At 39.5% G+C, this 21,767-nt stretch overlaps 1 protein-coding gene across 2 annotated transcripts in view; it reads left to right on the plus strand.

The window, feature by feature from the left end:
- Nucleotides 1-21,391, plus strand: part of evlb (Enah/Vasp-like b) — a 50,888-nt gene extending 29,497 nt beyond the window's left edge. For both annotated transcript variants that reach the window (XM_005449737.4, XM_005449736.4), the window contains exons 2-13: nucleotides 2,844-3,012; nucleotides 4,650-4,827; nucleotides 12,651-12,717; nucleotides 16,281-16,351; nucleotides 16,529-16,776; nucleotides 16,940-17,037; nucleotides 17,186-17,225; nucleotides 17,589-17,640; nucleotides 18,049-18,106; nucleotides 18,192-18,252; nucleotides 18,372-18,429; nucleotides 19,774-21,391. In XM_005449737.4, coding sequence (XP_005449794.1) covers nucleotides 2,844-3,012; nucleotides 4,650-4,827; nucleotides 12,651-12,717; nucleotides 16,281-16,351; nucleotides 16,529-16,776; nucleotides 16,940-17,037; nucleotides 17,186-17,225; nucleotides 17,589-17,640; nucleotides 18,049-18,106; nucleotides 18,192-18,252; nucleotides 18,372-18,429; nucleotides 19,774-19,811 — 1,138 coding nt within the window. In that variant the 3' untranslated portion in view covers nucleotides 19,812-21,391. The remainder of the gene's footprint in view (nucleotides 1-2,843; nucleotides 3,013-4,649; nucleotides 4,828-12,650; nucleotides 12,718-16,280; nucleotides 16,352-16,528; nucleotides 16,777-16,939; nucleotides 17,038-17,185; nucleotides 17,226-17,588; nucleotides 17,641-18,048; nucleotides 18,107-18,191; nucleotides 18,253-18,371; nucleotides 18,430-19,773) is intronic.
- Nucleotides 21,392-21,767: the final 376 nt, after the last annotated feature.

The raw sequence follows: 21,767 nt of genomic DNA on the forward strand, positions 1-21,767 counted from the left end.
GGTCTTTCCCTTTTAAATGGCCTCCCTGACTCCCCACTCAAACCAGTGTTCCTCCCTGTCCGGGATATGCACATCCTCATCATTGAAAGCGTGGCCACTAGGGTGGGAATTGATAAGGATTTAACGATTCTGATTCCATTATCGATTCTCATTGGCTCCACTTTAAGAGTCACCACCATCCCTAAGCGGCGTATCAAAGACGTTACATTCATGCAAATTAATTACATGCTGAGTGTTCAAATGTTTGTGAATGTTGTAGGTGTTTCCTCTCTTTGTTGTGATTAGTGACGGGGTCATTACTCAAAAAAGTAATAATTGCACATATTACACAGAACACTTTTCTTAATAGTAATGCAGCACATTCCCAAAAGTTGATTCTGTTCATCTGGATGTAGCGTTTTTAGTAGGAGAAACGTTTCGTCACTCATCCAAGTGACTTCTTCAGTCTCAGCTGACTGCAGGTTTCCCCAATCTTATAAAAATATGGCAAACACATGTTTCTACCTGTAGTACTCACACTTTTATGTGAAATAAGTCAAATAAAGACACAGCTTTAAGATCAAACACACTTGGTCAGTGCTGAGATTGGTCTATTGTTGAGGTTGGGGTCGTCCTGTAATCTCTTACGAACTACCTCCACTGCTTCAGTGACTGGACACAAGTGAAGATAGATGTAACATCATATGAGACCATTGTTTCCTCCATAATTGCATCTCTCATCTTCTCAACAAAATCCAAAGTGTTGTGGATGTGGTGTTCAGAGCTGCCTACCAACAGGTTGAGGATCAAAGCCAGAAACTTTGAGGTGTTATAGGTAACCGAGTTGATCATACAGACAAATGGTCTTAAAGGTGCACCCTGTTTATGTATCTTCAGTAAACCATACAGACTTGGTGTAGCTTCCCCTTAGTATAGCCTGTGGTATGAGATCTGGTCAATAGCATTGTCTGAAAAAGTCATTTGAATGAGTGACAAAACATTTCTCCCACTGAAAACTTTTTCAGTGAATATTTTGCTATAGCCATACTGTAATTGTAATTTTTTTGTTTCATATCTGTCTTTATGCTAAGCTCTTATAATAACCTCAAGGCTGCAACGCTGCACTTAGACTTCAGATAATCTATCATCTCATCTATTATCAACAGGGCAAATAAGCCAAATGTCAGCCTGTTCCTTCATATAATATCCCATCAGTATTTTCCTCACCATCATGTATGATACACTCTTATCTGCACCATATGCTGCCGCCACTCACACACTCTAAAAGCAAAGACTTTTCCCTCTTTTCTCCACTGCTCCTCTTCTCTGACGCAGCTCTTTCACAGGGCCTTAAGGCCTGATCCACTAATTTTAGCTTGGCGAGGAGGCAAAGACACAGATGGGACTCTTCTTGTTAATCTCATTTGCAAGTCTAAATTGTTTCTTTTTCTCTCCTGTGTTTTTCCATTTATCGCCTTTTACCGGCACCTTGATTGATATTGTGCAGATACGGAGCACATGACCTTTTCTGTAGAACACATGGAAGCAAACGTAAACAGTGCATCGTCACGCTCAGTGCTATTTACAGTGTGCTGTGTGTGTGTGTGTGTGTGTGTGTGTGTGTGTGTGTGTGTGTGTGTGTGTGTGTGTGTGTGTGAGGAAAAGAGGGAAAGAAGGACGACCTAGGGGGCTGTGATAACGCGATCAGATAGGAGAGCAGGCAAACCCAACCTAACACTGGAGGTCACACACACACACACACACACACACACACACACACACACACACACACACAGACGTATTACAGTCGTGCCTCATTAAGAACATGGGCAGATGCTGGACAAGTGCTTGATTACATTTGGATTAGACCATTAGTGAAATGCAGGATTAGGAGACAGAGTTGTTGTCTTGTTCGCCATAATTATCTCACTTAAATCCTCTGACAAATACACGATTTTACAGTTAAAGGAAAGTTGACAGATCGCTTGACTTTCTTCTTCCTGCGCTGACAATATTTTCACCCTCCTGACCCACTGAGTGTTTTACATGATAAAGACTCAGCAGCTGTCTAAACCAGTGGTTCCATTTTTTTTGACTTGTGACTATTGAAACATAAAGCCTCTTGAATTTATTTCCTCAGGACAAATCCATTCATATAATGGATTTCATTCATATCATTAACGCAGAAATATTTTTCAATGTGCTCGTGTGCAATGCTTTCCTTTGCCGACTATGGAGCTGAACCCTAAACATGTGATGTGGACACATTATTTCTTATAGTGTCATCATCGAGTTTCTTACTGGGGAAACTTATTATGTTGCACATCTAAACAAGTAATCAAATAATGTGAAAAATATATCCAGAAAAAAGGCAAAAGTGTATTTATTACACGTTTATTACAAACTTAATTATTTCATTGGTGTATCCATAATATTTATTGCCGGTTTTCGGAGCCAGGATGTCATTGAAGATGTTGCAGACATCAAACACTCCTAGTTATTGTTTTATAACGTCTCTGTCTGATGGTGGCAGCTTACGTTAGATGTGATTTTTAGTGGTTTCTGATATCTAGACTAGAGGGGCTAAGAAGGGAAATGCTCCCTTGGTGAACTGTGGATGAATAAAATGCTTACAGGTTGCCCAAAACACTAGCAAGGTCCACTACTGATTCATGGGTTGTTTCTTTCTATAACTACCCATTTAAGTCCAGTCACAAGCTAAAGCAATGAAACCACAAACTAGAAAGAAGAGAAAGAGGGGCAAAGCTGCTTTGGGATTAACTCTGGAACTGATAAACTCTCTGCTGCCCACATATGACCAACTCACCCTGTTTCTCTCGTCTTTGTTTCAATGTCTCCTCCAGTGAGCAGAGTATCTGCCAGGCGCGGGCCTCTGTCATGGTCTACGATGACACCAGCAAGAAGTGGGTGCCCATCAAGCCTGGCCAGCAGGGATTCAGCCGCATCAACATCTACCACAACACTGCCAACAATACCTTCAGAGTGGTGGGAGTCAAACTGCAGGACCAGCAGGTAAGAAGTGCAGATGCTGGAGGTAAACTTGTTGCTGTGGGAGGATTGCAAATAGTCTGGATTGTGACTTGACTATACTGAAGGAGAGTTTAATCTGAGAACAGTGGAGAACCAATAAAGTCTTAAACATTTCTTCAGTCAAAGTCTGTGTGTGTGCGTGCTTCAAACCTTGTGAAATCTTAAAGCTCACCCGCCTCCGCTGTGACTTGAGTGAAATCTTCTTCACCGTCTGTCAGCCTCTCCAACAGCAACAGCTCATTAGCACTCGGCTCTTTTACACTGCCGTAGACGTGTTTGGCAATAAGACACGGAACACATGTAAACAGCGGGGTTATCAAGCACAGCAGTAATCAAAAACTGACAACTACAAAGATGTCTGAAAGTGGCAGAAAAGCTATAAAGATTCAGAAAATGAAAATGGAGATTAAATATCCAAAGGATAACTTTTTCTTTTTTTCTTCTTTTGGGGGTGGTGGAGACTGGGGGAGCGGAGCCTAAACCAGCTGCCATAGGACGAGAGGCTGGGGTATACCCTGGACGGGTTGTCAGACTTTTGCAGGGCTATCAAGTATCATTTCAAAAGTTAAATATTAAACAACTCATTTAAGAAAAAGGTTAACTAACAGAACCTACACCAGCCAGCTGATTGCATTAAGACAATGAGACTTGGACTGGTGGAGTTAAGATTAAGATGACAAACTAGTGAAGGAAATAAAAACACCTGAGGAAATAACCTACAAAATAAAACAGGAAGTAACACGACAAACAATACACCTTTTTCACTCACTGCATTTAATTATTAGTTATTATTAATCTCTGGCTCTCTTCCACAGCGTGTCTTTGTCCTGTCTTCTTCCCCACACCCCCAACTGGCTGCCCCTCCCTGAGCCTGGTTCTGCTGGAGGTTTCTTCCTGTTAGAAGGGAGTTTTTCTTTTCCACTGTTGCCAAAGTGCTTGCTCATTGGAGGTCATCTGATAGTTTGGGTTTTCTTTATTTTCTTTGTATTATTTTAGGGTCGAGACCTTACAGTATAAAGTGCCTTAAGGCAGTTGTCGTTGTGATTTGGTGCTATAGAAATAAAATTGAATCGAATAAACTCACTCAATTGGATACAAAATCACACAGCAGGGACTAAGTATTAAAGAGAACACGATACAGATGTTGTTTTTTCTTCTCTTCAGATGTTACTGTGAATTTGGGAATTAAACTCAAAAGAATGGCCCAGAGCTCAAAGAGTTAAGTAGATGTCAGTGGGTAGCTGTGGAAAAACAAGATATAAACAACAGCATTTTTTCACAGCTGTGTTTCTTCTAAGTTACAGCTCGTGATGTAAGCAACATAAAAGTGAGAAACACAATGACAAGCTGTGCTGCTCTCAGACACAAAAATGTTTTATCTTTATAGTGGCGCAAAACACAGCTCATTCAGAATCCACAAATCCTTCCAAACAATGCAAGTTATGATCGTGTTGTACGTCTATGGGCGCTGCCATCTGTGGATTTAAATCGTTTTTCAGATAAACAAAGAGAAATATCCTTGAAAAATAAAAACTCCCCGATAAAAACAAAATTGTTTCCAGTGTTTTCCTAACTGATGACTGCCTTTCCTGCATTCTCCTCTTCCTTGTCTTTCAAAGGTGGTCATCAACTACTCAATAGTGAAGGGTCTCAAGTACAACCAGGCCACACCAACCTTCCACCAGTGGAGGGACGCCAGGCAGGTCTATGGCCTCAACTTCGCCAGCAAGGAGGAGGCCACCACCTTCTCCAATGCTATGCTCTTTGCCCTCAATGTCCTCAGTGCTCAGGATGGAGGTGTGTTTTCCCACAGTACAATACACACACATACACACACACACTTGAGAAATGGAGAATGACTTCTTATTTCATTTTATTACCCGACAGTTAGCTCCACTTTATTTCTCTCAGATAAGCACTCGGCACTTTTAATTCACAAAACAGGGCTGAACATGTGTTAAAATGGGTTCAAATGTCATGTCATCATGGGTATGTGAGATTAGCTCTCCCTGAACTTTCCATCAACCAGCAGAGATGATAACCACCCCCTTACATTGTTGATGTACAAGTGTAGAGTGATAATGTGGTGCAAATTAGTGTCGAGCAAAATTCCGAGTGTAGCCCTGAACAGTGGGCTGCTCAACTGCTGACAACTGCTGGATCAGAGCCCATAAGAGTGGGCGATATAGTGGCAAAATCATATCACAGTATTTCAAGAAAATGTGTGATATTTCAGAAAATATAGGAAAAAAATACTGAATGCTTTATTGATGTTTGTAGTATTTTTTAAAATAGCAACTTTTTCACATTTCCTTATTTTAAGTGGGAATCTATTGAAATGTGAACACAAAAGTAGCCCAGATTGTGTTTACCCTTGAAATTTCAAAGTAAAAGTGTAAAATGACTGCTTAACACTTTAACAATAATAATAACTAAAGTTAACCTGCATGATATTGTCACATACAACATCATGGGTCGAGCTTGGGTCGGGCTTTTTAAGTAGCTGCTTAAAGCCTTGGCGCGGCTGCGGGGGAGGCTGACACACCTGAGGTGCATCAGCTCGTCACGCCTCCCCTGCATATAAGAGTGAATTAGGTCCTGAATGAATGTTGTTGTTGTTGTTGTTGTTGTGTACATGTGGCTGCGAGCTGAAAAGCTACAGCCGGGAACCGTAAGAAACAACCAACCAAGAATAAAGAAAGAAGTATGCTGAAAAGCATTGAAGTGTGGTCTTTACTGCCACGCCTTGATTTTCTATCACGTATTCCACCCATTGTTTGCTCCTTCTGTTGTTTGGAGTTCAGCTAGTAAGGCCTCCAGCTTTGCTTGATGGGATCATTTGCTTACATTTGGGTCCCGCTAGAGGTGGACGGATCAATCTAAATATCGATAGTATCGATACTAATGCTGATATCAGATTGATACCAGCATCGTAGGATTGATACTTTGTTTCTATCCTCTAAGTTGCCCACTCAGTTGTGTTAAATAAACTATTTTTTCATGAAATTAAAAAATATACCTCAAACATGCCCCTTTTTGCATTCACTGTTACGTCTATTTTATTTATTGCCTAAAGCACATTTAAACAACAGAAACTGGCCCGAAGTGATTCCAGGTCTCCTACAAACCCAGTTTCAAAATACATTAAAAGTTCAAAGGTGTGTTTTGTTGTATTAGCTAATTATTTTTGAAAATAAAAGTCACACTGATTTTGTGGTCATTAAATGAGAAGCCGCTTTCCTCTTATATAAGCTGCCTTTATTGGTTGAAAGTATTAGTATCGGTATTGGTATTGGCAATACTGACCCTGTATTCACTTGGTCACATATCATCAGCTGTTTGTACCCTGCATTCAGGGTGTTTGTGCCTCATGTACTGAAACACTCTTTCCATTTCCATCTTTAACAGATTTTCCTGAAATATTTTGCAGAGCACTGCTATTCATTGGAAGTTGTTGAGTAGCTCCCTTTTATGTAATAAATTGTCATCCGAGCTCTCAGATACACTTCAGCACTTCGGATATTGCAGTATATTTTTATTTCACATAGAAATTTCCACCTGTATCATTGCAGAGGATGCGATATGGCACAGACCTAACAACCGTAGACTCAGCAACGGACAGTTCAGTCAAGCTGAAATAAAAGATGTGCAGGTTTGAGACTCATGGTGAAATTACAGAAGAGGCAGGAAAGGCTTCCTGCGGAAAGTGACCTAAAAATAGTAGCCATACTTGAAGATGTCTGAATATCACAGAAGGTTGACTCTGTTCATCTGGATGCGGAGTCTTCAGCAGGAGAAACAACTGTTTGCATGTTAGCGATCATGAAGCTGACCCCGTGGCTCATTGATAGTTTTGGTTGGAACACAGCTGCACTGTTTATAAGGTTGGGGCTGAGCCTAAATAAGTCACTTGGAGGATTGATGAAATATTTGTCACGCTGAAAACCCTGCATCCAGATGAACAGAATCAACTTTCCGTACCTGTATTAATGAGCACATTTTTATGGATATGATATGATCTATGGATATGAAATATTTTACTTTAACAAAACAAGAACACTGGATCCACAATTCTTTCTCAGTGTCTTCCAAGGGGCAATAGAGACTCTGACATCATCACATCAATCTGTCATGACATCACTTCACTGGGGGCTTAGCAATAAGATTAATTCTTTAATCTATTATAGATCAAAGATAGAGCTATCTGATATGCAGACAGACGCAAATGTAATTATTTAATTAATATAAGCTGCATTTCATTGTGATCCCCACCAGGGCTTGCTGGGACACATCAGTGGAAACAGAGCTGTCGTCAGTGTTATTGGTTCCATCTGTGTTTTTCCTGCTGGAAGCCAAAACGTCTGCTGTGAAAAGGTTCTATTTAAAGACTTTAGCAACGAATTTATACATACAAGACAGGCAACCTCAGTCCTCCAGAGTTCTGTGTATATGTGTGTGAGAAAGAGAGACAGACAAATGTAAACTGAGGAGCGACTGAGAGGCAGAGTGACTGTCACAGCTTGCCAGTTATTACTCCAGCAGCAGCAGCAGCAGTGGCGTGTCTCCCCCTGCAGTCCCCTCCAGCCTCTTAATTAGAGTGAGTCATTGAGAAGATCTCCCTCGGGCCCCGTTCTAGAGAGCAGATCTTTTCATCTGCCTAATAACATGGGATGGGGAACAAAGAGGCTCGAGTGACAGCAGCCAAACACAAGTGCACAAACACGCTGGGGAAGGATGCACACATCTGACAGATAGAGAGACTGATAGCATCTCAGTGCTACCAGCTTGCTATGATACAGTGCTCACAAAGGTCGTATCATAACACGCACAGATCAACTTTTGTAATTACGCACAAGTGCGTGATCAAGGGTGAGAATTAGGAAATTAGTTTATGCCGGTGTGTTATTTCGTATTTTTATTTCTCAGCATGGCAGAGGACCTGATTTTTGCATATCCGTGCTCTCCAGCTGATTACATAAGACACCTTCACACTATGTAGAGCTGAAACCAGAACATGGGTGTTCCTTGCTTGTGCCTAACACCCTCTAGTGGTAAGGAAGTCAAAACCTGACCTTTTGTCCTTAAAATTGCTTTCACTTTGAGCTAGAGAGGAAATATTACATGATGTAGGATATATAACTGAGGAGAGGATCAAAAAGGAACCTATGAAACAGCCGTTTGATGATTTTAAGGCCTATTTTCTCTGGGTTTTACAGAAAGATGTAACCTGTCACTTGTAAAAAGTAGGTTTTTTACATGATTGATAACCAGAAGTGCCAAATGAACTCATATTTTGGAAGTAAGATAAGTCATTAATGGAATAATACAAAAATATGATTGTTAAAAATTTCATAAAATTGTATTAGCCAAAATAAGCCATTTTTAGGACCTATGTGTAAGACCTGACAGGTGACAAATTAAAGGGAATATTTAAACTCTCAACTCTCTATAAATTATTATACCATATTATAATAACCATATATGGTATAATAACCATTATTATACCATAAACGGATCACTATAGGATCCATTTATGATAGGAGTCGTCTATTCCAGGAAGACATACAGAAAATGATGCGAGTCATATGCTGTGGTCAGCTTCCAGCCACCCAACTGAACATCTGCATTAACACTCTAAACTTTGAGGGTCACTGACCTCTCAGGCCCACCACAGAAATCCCTGTATGATATGAAACTATTAATTGATCAACTATTGATTAAAGGGAATTATTGGAGGATGGTTTTGCACTCATCCACTAGACCTTCAGAGACTTAGCAAATCAATGCAGACGCAGCTGCTTACAGAGGGGTTGATATTTGTTGATAATTTCCTTTAATTTGTTTTTATTTTTTAATCTGCAATAAACATACAGTATTTATATCCAGTATATATTTATAAGCATACAGTGTGTATATATATATAGATTTCCTTTATTACACTATATGGAGCTAATGATTGGTGGACTAATCGAAGAAGCCATGTGAAGATTGAGATTATTTTCTGACACTGGAACAATTAGCCTGACACAAAATGTAATCACAGGGTCCACTGTTGTTGTTCTGGAGCTTATTAGAGCACTAGCCAGCTATCTTGTCACATGACACCCAAACACCAACCAAAGAATAAACTTTAAAACACTTTTGTTACTTATGTACTTTTTATCCCGCCCCCCACATGTTTGAGCCTCGATGTAAACCTGGGATGCACGTGGATCATCTCGCTGTAATATTTGTGTGGCTAAGCAGCATTAGGCCGTGTAGCCTAGAGACAAAGACAACCTTTTGAAACATTAAGCGGATATTCTCGCTGCGCTGCTGCCTCTCCTGGTGTTAGTTTCAAGAAGATGACAGATGATACTGTTGGTGAGGTAGGATGGGAGGAGGAGGGAAAGGCAGGCAGGTGAGGTGTGAGAGAGTGAGAGAGATAGTGAGGGAGATGATGAATGGAGAAGAAAAGGAGGAGGGGTAGGAAGAGGAGCTGAAGGCAAGAGATGGTTAGGAGGGAGTGGGTCTGTCAGTGCCTCTGTGTTTGCTGCAGCCGGTTTCTCTTCTTCAGCATGTCGTGTAGGTAGAAAAACTCAGTGTGTGCCCGCCTATGTCCAAACCTCTGCATGACAATTCTGATTTTGAGGTTGTGTGTGCAGTTTTTGTGTGATAATGGCTTTTATTGTGTTATTATAATCCAGTAAATGGCAGAGTCGGTCAGGAATCATTAGCTGAATAAGGTAAACAAACTCAAATGGAATATTTTTACCAGTTAAAGCAGTGCAATACTCTGTTGTAGTGAGTGGCCTTTTTCAAACATGTAGAAAAGCTTTTGTGTTAATAACCCCTCCCTAAACCCGGTTCTGCTGGAGGTTTCTTCCTGTTAAAAGGGGTTTTTTCCTTCCCACTGTCACCAAGTGCTTGCTCATAGGGTGTTGTCTGATTGTTGGGTTTTTTCTGTATGTAGGGTCTTTGCGTTACAATATAAAGCGCCTTGAGGAAACTGTTGTTGTGATTTGCCGCTATATAATATGCGGCCCAGTGTTTTATGTATTTTAGTTTTATTCTTGGATTATTGCATGTTCTCAGTGTTTCCTGCTTTATTTTGAAAGAGTCTGGTGTGTCTTTGTCATTGTGTTTAGGTTCACTTTCCCTGTGACGTCATTAGGTTCATTTATGTCAGCTGTTTCCTCATGTGTTTCCACTCCCCCTGATTACCCCTTGTGTGTCTGTGTGTTTCTGTTCACTCATTGTCGGGTCACCTGTTATGCCACACCATAGTCTCGTCGTAGCTTTCATAGTTTTGTCACAGTTTCATAGCCTGTTCTCAGTTTAAAAGTCGTTTCTGTTTTTACCTTGGCGTTAAAGGCTCGCTTTTGGTTTGAGTTCCGTCTCCTACAGTATCTGCTCTTGGGTCCTTTGCAAAATACACCGGCGCACCCCGGTGTGACACATAGGTTAAAACAAAAAGATGTTAAAGCAACATCTTTGTGAATTGTGCACGTTATTGTGCACCTGTACTGTAATACACCAATTTATGAAGAAGTTCCTTTCAGCTGCTTGCTTTTCACAAAAGGTCCCCACAGCGGGTAGCTCCTCGTGTTTGATTTGGCAGAGTTGTGAGCTTTCCTGAAGCAACCCCAAAGCGGATTTGGGTCTCTTGCTGGAGTCTAACCAGCAGCCAACACCTGTTTTGTTGCTTAAGTCATTAATTTGTCAAACAAAAACTGCTGGTTTGAGGTTCAGTTCAGTTCAATTCAATGCTGTACCGGTCCAAAGCTCTCGATTTACATGTTGATCTACGTCCCTACCCTTACCTGTGGTCATGAACTCTGGGTAGTGACCAAAAGAACGAGATTGCAGAAATGAGCTGTATCTGAAGGGCAGCTGGCCTCTCCTTTAGAGACAGGGAGAGGAGTTCAGCAGGTCACTATAATTCACAAAAAGCTCTGTCTGTCTGTGTGTTGGGTTGGTTGTCTGCCAACTCCTTCCCTGAAGGTTCTTATCTACATCAGATATTGTGATGTCTTCATGTTGCCTAGCAACTACATAGCAGTCGGCTAAAATAACCTGTTTTTAGCATTTATGAACCTGTAACACCTTATAGAAGCACCATATGATTTTTATTTCATTACAGTAACATCTCACTTATAGCTTTAAAACTTCAGGTATATATTATGATGCCGTCAGGTTGCCCATCAGCCACTTAGCATTGGGCTAAAATTGTTTACATTGTTTGTTTTATATGACACCTAATAAAAATGCATTTTAATTTCACATGCAACACCACAAACAGGCCAAGCATGCACGGGCATTTATTAGTAAATTAAATTTTGTTGGGTCTAAACCTGTTCTGGACAAAACCTGGATTCTAAAAATATAACATTAGGATCTAAGATCAAACACCGTGCATGTGTGTAGGACGGGTGTCTGATAGTAGGTATGACTCAGGGCTTCTGCCATCGTGGTATTTTTGGGTTTCTGTTACTTGATCAATAGCAGCCATTAGCACCATCAGCCAGAGTCTATTCCATTAGAGATGTGAGCAGTGGAGAGAAACCTCAGTGAGCAGTGACCCTGAAAACAGGCTGACTATGTAGAGCCATAAAACTGTCATGTAAGGGACATCTTTACATAGACAAAAGGGAACATGGTCTATAGAGTTTTATGCCTATTTCAAACACTTTTACAACTCTTGATTAGGTTTTAAGGGAAGCGATCATAAATCAACCAAAAAGTGACCATTAAAACACCACAAGATTCCTCCTTACTTACTTCCTTAATCCAGAGGAATTCAGTCATGAGAACATCATTGACATTGACAAGTTGAAGTCTTATCATGTATTCAATTAATTGCATTTCCTATCTGGCTCTATCTGCAGATCTCACTTATGGTGGTAAAAGGATTACGCACCAAAACCCTTGTAGCTCAGACAATAATGACTCTCACATACAGTATATTTGATTTTGAGCCTCATCCACCAAAGGAGATGCCACAATGTTTTGTTTTTACTGAGTTTGTAACCACAGCTGACAGAATTTCCTCTGTTCTCAATTAGGTTCATCTGTTTAGAAAGAGCAGCTCAGACACTCTCCAGACCTCGCTCAGCCGCTCTGTTTCTAGTTTTGGTGATGCATAAACCCGTCGGCAAGTTGTATTTCTCCCCAGAAATACTCGTGGGGCTCTGGCTGACATTTGTTTGTGCGCTTGCATGCGTTTGTGCTCATATTGACATTTCTGTGAATTTAAAAATTTACGAGAAGGCCGCTCTCAGATGTCGCCTCACTGCAGCATTACGAATCAAATGACTTGTCTCTAAAAGAGCGCAGGAGTAAACAGAAGGACAGCGCTGCAGCAGGACATCTTCTGCTCCTCTTCAACAGTAAAAGTGCATGAATGAGTTTAAGCTCATTTACATGGAGTCGGGGATTATTATGCTTTTCACTGCACATTACTTATTATGGAAATGAGAGGATATAATGATCAACCGCCGTTAAATTCCTTGTGATTTTATAGTTAATTATCTTGACTGGCACTAATTTTAACTGACATAATAGTGCTGATAATGAAACATTAAGGTCAGCTTCATTCTTTCTGTCTTTTTCTTTCTTTCTGCTTTCATTTGCATCTTTAGGTCCAGCTCTCCAGCGCCAAGTCCAGAATGGACCGACTTCAGATGAGATAGAAGCTCAGAGAGCAAGGTATCGTTTAAAAAAGACGTTTTCTCCTTCTTAAATTTTGCAAGGCGCTCTATGTAACATGAACCCCTGCTAGCAGATTTTTTATTTATTTATTTATTTATTCATTTGTTTTTAAGCCCACCTTGTCTGGCAGCTTTTGCAATCAGAATAATGATCTGAATGAACTGTGGTGCCAAAAAAGTGGGAGAAAATTAAAAAGTATCTGATCATCCATGAAAAGAAGATTTTTAGTGAATGATCACAGATTCTCTTCTCTGTTCAGAGCTCATGTATTCTTCTTGTGTTCTTGACATTTTGCCGATTTATCTCCAAACCAGTGATGAACTGGTGTCTGAGGATTAGAGTAGTAAACGCAGCCTCCTGTGAACTGAAACTCATCCCTCCCCTCCTCCTGTCCTCTGTATCCCTCCTACCTTCCAGTGGGTCACAATGATAAAGACTGAGAGCTTTACAGTAATGGCTAAAACACAAGTAGTCCCCGTTTTCTAAATCATAGTGGCAGATTAAAGAATCCAAAGTAGTGGATGAGCAGTATTCAAAATGACCCTTAAGGCCATTTCCACGGTTTACACTGTGGCTTGCATTTCTTCCACTGCGCCTGCTGTTCCTCTCTCCACTTCAGAGACAGACTCGGACACAACGAGGTCTTTGTTGCTGTTTTTAAACTTATTTCAGCTCCGCCTGCTGGTTCATCTAAATGCCAAATGCCAGTACTTAAGAGAACAAATATGAAGGGCATTATGGCTCTGTCTGATCCCCATGTGGGATGAACTGTTCCTCTGCCACAAAGGATTATGTCTGCGATTGTGAGGGGAGATTGCGTGCGTTTGCGTGCCGGTCAGCGGATGCAAATTAATTTCAGAGAACCGTTGTTTGCTAAGCACCTCTGCTCCTGCTGTGTGCATGCTGCTGTCACATCAGACAGGTTGCTGCCTCAGCACTCCTGTCCAACGCACATCTGGAAAGTTCCACTTTCTGCCCTCGAGTTGCCTCCTGCCTCTCTCATGAGTCGTGACACACATATCTCCTAAAATCAAAGAAAGAGATGTAATGAGATAGGAGGGATAGAGATCGAGGATGGATGAGGAGCAGGAGATGGTCACACTCTACGATATAAGACATAAAAACTTGTTTACTTACTAAAGAGCAGGTGAAGAACAAATCAGGAGTGATCTGTTCTTGAGGCATTCATCAGCACCTTCATAATTACCCCTAATCAAGGGCTGTACAGTAGATGATTATTTATTAAAGACCCAGCTGGAAGATAATTGTGGCTCATTGGGTAATAATTAGTTAATAATTATCTGTAAATATAATATAGCTCTTCACTTTCTTCATGAGTCCTTAATGAATAACTAATACAAAGCCCGAATGGTGTTCATTCATGTATCTTATTAAGCAGATCTCAGTGGTTCCTCATTACCTCGCCATTACCTCAAGTAAAGTGAATGCTTAGTAGTAATTCATTTGTTCCTCTGGAAAGTGCAGAGCAATTAAGTTATTGGGGGAGTATTTGTGAAATCAGGTATTTCTGAGTCGATTTTTTTAGTAACCAAACAGGTTTTTGTGTCCATCATTGTGTTAAGTGTTACCATGTTGGGATGTGATTTCAAACCTCTGACTCACTTACGGTGACAGCATGCGAGAAAAACTCACCATCTGCTAGAGCTTGAGTGCAGTTTGTACAGTGGTCTCATTAGACTTTATACTAAACAACAGCAATTAAATTAGTGACTTTTAGTTAAAACTCCAAAGAAAAAACATGTTTCAAATAATTACACTGTTTTGTGTCGTTTTGCCTCATTTCCGATGTGATTCCAAAGAGCTCACCTGGGCCACGCACTATCAAGCGAGTTTTCTATGCCCAGAGTTACCTGGGTTCAGCTAAGCGCACACATGAAGCTGTTTATCAGCTGATTTGACAAAGATTAAAAAAATATATATAGGTTTTTTTTTTTAAAACATGAAGAGGTTAAGCAGACTGAAAGTAACACAGCTGCTGTGGTGTGAGTGTGTATGAGAGTAGTTTAATATTAAAAGCTCTGTATGAATTTGTGGGTGCTTTAAGTGGTTTTGTCAGTAAGACTGGATAAGACAGGTCTATGATATTAATTTTTAGCCTGTTTTAAGCTAAAAAAGAACAACAAATGCCAACTCTATAAGTTAACAGACTTATGAATAGCACAACTCTGTCCTTAAGACATGGGAGAATATGATGGATTATAAGAGCTTTTATTAAATTAATGTTTAAAAGACAGTTTTAGTTTTTATTCTTTCAGCTCCAGCACCAGTGGTTAATGGGATCTTCCAGGAATGTTGACATTATTTTTTGGGAAAACTGATTGGTTGCTACATGGTGATATCATACCTGCTGATCTCTAATCTGGAACATAACCTGCTCCAGACCAGGTTAGGTTCAGAGTAAAAGTTACCATTGCAAAATACAGTAAAATGTGAGTTTCATATTACAGAAAATTGTGGGTTAACCATAAAGTCTCCTGGATAACACAAAACTCTGCTGGTCATGCAATTCTGTGGCTTCTTAAAATGTATAGGAAGCACTTTCCTAACATCATATCACAACTATCAGTTCCTGCTAAAAAATGTTATAGTTTAGCAAACTGAGGACCCAAATACAAACTACAGAGACAAACTTAGTCAACAAAAAACAAACATTTTATTTAGGTAATGCAGAAAATTAAGTCCAGCAACTAGAAAGGAACCACAGGGAGCACACAAATGACAGAAAGACACTGACAAAGACTCAATGGCAGGGAAGGACTATTTATACACACATTATGTAATCATAGGAAGTGGACACATCAGGTTAATGAGACACGGCTGGAACCAATCAAGGTAATTACACATGAGAAGTAAAAGAGACACAAACTAACAAAGTAAAACAGGAAGAAACTAACTAAATACTGAGCCACTAACTAACACACACACACAGCAATACTGGCGGTGGTGGGAGAAATAAACCAAAATACAGGGAATCAGATATAAGCAACAAACTCTAAACGCTGACAGAAACTACCTTTCCAGTTTAACAATAACTAAACACCAAGGATCCTTAAAAACTAAACATCATCATATAGGAACCAACAAGAAAACACATATTATGTAGATCAGAATACAAAACTTAATAGGAACTCAACATCCTGGAATGATAATGAAACAAACATGAAACAAAACTAAACTATAAATACATTTTTAAAAAAGGAACTATAGTAAAAACCATCCCATAATCCAAATCTTATGGAAGAATACCAAACTCCAAACCCAGGGGCTGTGACAGAAAATACCTGACACAAACAATGATTATGACTTAAGAAGAAATAACCCAACAGAAGTTACACGTGTGGAGCTTTAATATCTGATAAATATTGGATCAAGCAGTTGGAACATTTGAAATCAGAACCTAATGGTGATCCTAGTGCTGTCTATCACTGTGCGATGGTTTTCTGAACTCTTTCTGTAGGTGGGTAAATTGTCAGATTTTAGGATAAGATTTGACATTTTTGATACTAAGTGAGCAGCTGTGATCCTTCCTGTCCCTGCAGGCAAATGATGGAGCAGCAGCAGCAGCAGATGCAGGCGCACATGGAGCGGGAGCGACGGTCCTCCAACTCAGGTACTCACACGAAATGCACAGGTCAGCTAAAGTTCAGCTGGTAAAAACAGTTCTTTCATTCATCTAAAAACGGTCTGCGTCTTCGCCTAAGTGCATCTGAACCCACACAGGTGTAAGTGCGGATAAATATTGCACAAAGCGACCGAGTTTCAATCACTCGCTGCACTTTTCTTCTAGGTTCTCCTTTCCAAGGCCATCCTGCTGTGCTTTCCGTTGCCCCACCAGTAGTACCTCCACCGGTGAACATGGGCGGTCCACCTCCTCCTCCACCACCGCCAGGCCCGCCGCCACCATCAGCAGGGGCACCACAACCTCCTCTCCCTCCTCCACTGCCCTTAGGCGGAGGAAGCCACGGGGATGAGCCCTCTGCGCCGACGGGTCTTGCGGCTATGATTGCTGGAGCCAAACTACGCCGTGTTCAAAGAGTGAGGCAACACTTTATGATGTTTGGATGAAATTTCTGTAAACCATGCGGAATATAGCTGGATTATCTCCTTCAAATTTGACTGACATACTTTAAAATGTTCATGATTTGCACATAGCAGGGAGTAACGCACAGTTGTCGTCTTTTTCCTCTGCTTTCTTCAGCCTGATGACAGCTCTTCAGGTGCCAAAAATGAAGCTAACCGAACAAGTGGGGGGAGTGGAGGACTGATGGAGGAGATGAATGCTCTGTTGGCACGAAGGTCAGATCAATACAGGCCAAAAGTGTTTTTCACTCACATACTGTAGCTATATTAGATACAACTGGTCACTGAAATCTTTAGTGTTTAGTTCATTCTGGAATTTCAATGAAATTCCTTTTTCTCACTTGAGGCTTTTTCTTTCTTCCAGAAGGAAAGCAGCTTCAGAGAAGCCCGAGGACAGCCAAAATGTAAGTGCGTGCGAAACGGAGATGGTTTGCAATTCATGAAGCTGCGCACTGCTCGCTCTGTGATTTACGGTGATAATTAGGGTAATGGTTTAGGCAGGGATCAGGATAATGTTGATGCTGATTATAGAAGCGTGATAATGATCATTGTTATCATTTGTGTTGTGATGGAAACATCAAGAAATGATGATAAAAGCTCAGTGCTAATCATTAATCACAAGAAAATCAGATTAAAGAAGCCTGGTTTCACACAGGTGAGACTGATATTTGTGGAATATTCTGCATCAAACTGCTGGCTCGCTAACCAGGATAATAGCATTTGTGGTATTGTGAGTGATGCTTACCGATTTCATTGTGCTTCTCTAGGATGACCCAAATTCTCCGTCGCCCAGCACTCGGAGTGGACAGAACGCCACAGGTAAGAAAACTAAATGCAGTTACAAACCACGTTTGAAACACATGAAAAAGGGGGTTTTATATTTTATCTAAAGTGTGGGACAGAAAAGTACAAATATTAGAAGCAGATCCACAAATATTTCTAAGAGAAAGAAAGAATAACTTTTAACATGTGTACAGAAGTGTGGAGTTAAGTTTTTTTTTTTAAATAGACACTCACCAGCAACTTCATTAGTTACTTTATTGTCACAGAGCTATTTTGGTTTTATTTAGGTGTGGTATCACAGTTTCTCATGATAGTAGAGCTATTACAAGTTTCTAAAAATCCTGATAACAAATGGGATTTCAGAGCAATGATGAATCCAGAAATGCATATATGACTTTTTTTCTCTCTCGTTTTTTTATCTGATCTTTTTCCTTTGTCGTCTAGACGGAGCAAAGAAGCCCTGGGACCGAGCAAACTCTGCAGACAGGGCAATGGCTTCGAGGTGAGAAAGGGAATCCCCACAGCTTGTCACTGTGAAGCAATACAGTAACGGCTAGTGTGACAGAGAATTATTTTGTGTTACGCAGGGCACGACCTGCGGGGAGTGGTGGCGACACAGACTCGTTAGACCTCGATAGAATGAAACAGGTAAAGAAAGCGTTACCCAGCAAAATGTTTTGCTATTTTGTTAAAAGTATAAGCTCGTTTCCACGGTAAAGCAATCAATTTTGTGATGTTTTACGAGTTACCCGTTTGTGCTTCAACAGGAAATATTGGAAGAGGTGTTTCGTGAATTGCACAAAGTGAAGGATGAAATCATCGATGGTAGGTTGGTTTAATTTTCTCTTGAAAACCTGAGGAGGATCATTTTCTCTCTCCTAATTCGTGTTAATGAATATTTAAAAGGAAGCCTATCCAGCGGAATTGTGGGAGTTTGATAGTTATACACATGTGTAACCACTAGGTTGCACTAGATTCACAGAAAAGTACAAATGGATTTTAAACATCAAAGTCTACAAAAGCAGTATCTTGAATATTTGAATTTGTTACTTGCACAAGAAAAAGATGAATACCTTTAAGACATTATAATAATAATAACTATTAGTACTATTTTTGTTGTCGTTATGTGCTAATCTGTTTAATATTATCCCAATAATTTTACAATTGCTCACCAAGAGGATATACATTGCTAAATTGCCCATTGTTCAACTTTTAAATAGCCTACATGCATAATATTTAACATTTGACATTTAGTGACATTAGCACGTTTATTAAATAATATCTAGAGAATGTTATAATAAAAGTCTCAGTAGAAAATAACAGTGTTGATTAACTAAAAGGTTTACAATGTACAATGTAAGAACACATGTGCATGACAGATTGAAGGCATGTTGGCTGTAAGATTATTATAGTATACTAAGATTAAGTGAAAAATTAAACTGGAAGGAAAGAAAATTAATTTTAGTTAAGTGGGAAAAAATGAGCTGAAATCGTATTCTGTACTTACAAAACTACTTAAGAACTACTACTGTAATTACAAAATAAAGTAATAATGGTAATTGAATAAACACTGGCTTCTATGTTTTTAGGAATAAAAGAGCAGCTGAGAGCAGCTTCTTCTATTGGTGTAACTATCTAAAAATCCACTACATATGGCATTCAGTACACAAAAAGGCCAAAGTATTCACAATAATAACATTAGTGAAATATCCCCCAGAATAATTACATTCAAAAAATATATTGATATAAATTACTAAGTAGCTTTTTTATGTGTTTTACTTTGTTTGGCAGTGCTAAAGTGTTAAAATCTGTAGTGTAGCTGTGTAAGAGCAACAACAGAGGACGAGTAGAAAAATGATCAGATTTACTCAAAGATGTGTAAAGGTATCCAGTGTGAAGATATGTTGTGAAATGTAACCTGTACTAATATTTTAAGCTTAACAAATTAAAAAACTAATTTAAAAAGGTAGAAATGAAATTAATGCACATATGAGTTTTGCTATTTTGTATTGCTATTGTATCAGTTTTGCTATTTTTGTGCAGGTTATTGCTCACAGTAGCACTGCATGTGTCTGACAGTATACATCAGTTTTGTCAGTAAGCAAAAATAAACCACACTGATGATGTAGAGCTCTCAAATATGACACACTTCTTTCTCTCTCCTTACAGCCATTAGACATGAACTCAGTCGAGTTAGCACAACATAATCTTTCAGAGCGACCCCCCTACCCTCCCAGACGTGAGCCACCTTTTTTTCAAACCATTGCTCCTGCAGCAGCTGCTGGGGCCCTAAAGAAGAAGAAGAGGAGAAGGAGGCGGAGTCAGGAAGGGAGGCCCAAACTGTGACATCTACTCATCCTGTTCAGCTGCGGTGTTGAAGCACTGGTGCAAACGTTGCTGTAACACCTCAGACGTGTCTGTGTAACATTTGATTTGTTTGTTTCTGAGAGGAATACGTGAATGGGGCGCACTCTCGCACCGGTTGCTCTCATTTCTTTGTCTGTTTGTTTGCCCAGTTCTCCCCTCTGTCTTTGGTCCAAAGGATATTTGATGCTATGATTTTAATTGCTTTTTCACAGATTTGTTTTTTAAATCGTCATTACTGTCACTTTCATTATTATTACTATCATTCTTATGATTGTCAGCGTGATGTCAGTGATGAGTAATAGTAGTAGGGTAGTAGGGGCAATGGTAATAATGAGGAAATAATAATGAGAATATGATAGTAATGATAATGTGGATATAATATTGCACATCACTTTATGTCAGTGTTTTATATTTTATATCGGTTGTTTTCATTTTGTTTGTTTTTTTAGATGCATTTGCAAGATCATCTTTTTTTTTTCTCTTCACCTGATCTAAAATATTTTTTAAAGATTTTTTATCCTTTTCACAGTTATGTGTGGAACCATGGCAGAAAAAAAAACAAGACAAAACATAAAAAACAGACCTTGAACTGAAACCGAGGTTGGAGTAAACCCAAATTTTGGATATTGCAATCTTATGAAATCCAAAAAAAGAAAAAAGAGAAAATAATAATAATAAAAATAATTAAATACACCCGAGTATTTGTGATCATGTTGTTAATAAAATGTTTATTGGCTGCAAGGATATGGTGAAGTATTGTTCATTTTATTCTCTCCTTTTATGACAAAGTGCTTCCTGGTTTGAGAACAACGACAAAAAACAAAAAAACAAAAAAATAAAACAGAAGTTTAAAATGAATTGAAATAAACTGTGAAACACGTCTTGGATAAATGAGGTGGTCTCTTTCCTTTTGTGTGTTCGTTTTGGTTCTTTGCAGTTTTTGTCTCTGCGACACAGAAATCTGCTGTCATTGAAACAGGTGCCATAAATTACAGCTGCTGAAACACATGTGAGCGCTTCTGTGCAGTCTCAGTGTGTTTTTAAAGGGCACATTTGTGTAGCCTGCTCGTGTAATGAATGTCCCTGCAGAGATATTCAGTCAACGATCAGTTAATGTGATACAGTTTTTACATATGATTTGGTGATGAGACAATTCACAATTCAACCACTGGAGTGTGACGTGTTCCTTAAAGACCACATTTACAAAATACAGTATTCACTAAATATTATTTCTATCATTATATGAAGATTGTTTTTTAAAACCTTTCATAGTGAGCTGTGTAGTTATTTTCACATCTTTGTTTATATTACTGTGTTTTCAAAAGAATGAATCAACCCACATAAAAAGCCCATCAAGACACAACATGAACTGCAGGGTTGTTGTTCACTGATAAAACTTCATATAACTTCTGAGTGCAAACACCGCACCAGCTGCTACACCACGGCTGTCCAAGCTGCTGTACTCGACACGTTCTGATTAGTGAGGCCAGCAGGTGTGAAGGATCACTTTGTTCTCATCGCTCAAACATATACACTCACCCGCTTGTTACAGCCACGGTGCGCGAAAGAGCATCTCTGAACACACAACACATCGAGCCTTGAAGTAGATGGGCTAGAGCAGCATAAGACCACACCTGGTGTCACATCAAACTTAGACTCAACAGAAGACCGGATGTATGCTTGAGGTCACAGGTTACAGAGCTAGAAATCTCAATATATCTTAGATTTGTATATTTTATTTTTGTTGCGTTATTTTTTTATACTTAAAAAAACAAAACAAACAAACAACATTCATT

Source organism: Oreochromis niloticus, linkage group LG15 (assembly GCF_001858045.2).
Source record: "Oreochromis niloticus isolate F11D_XX linkage group LG15, O_niloticus_UMD_NMBU, whole genome shotgun sequence".
Classification (NCBI taxonomy): Eukaryota; Metazoa; Chordata; class Actinopteri; order Cichliformes; family Cichlidae; genus Oreochromis; species Oreochromis niloticus.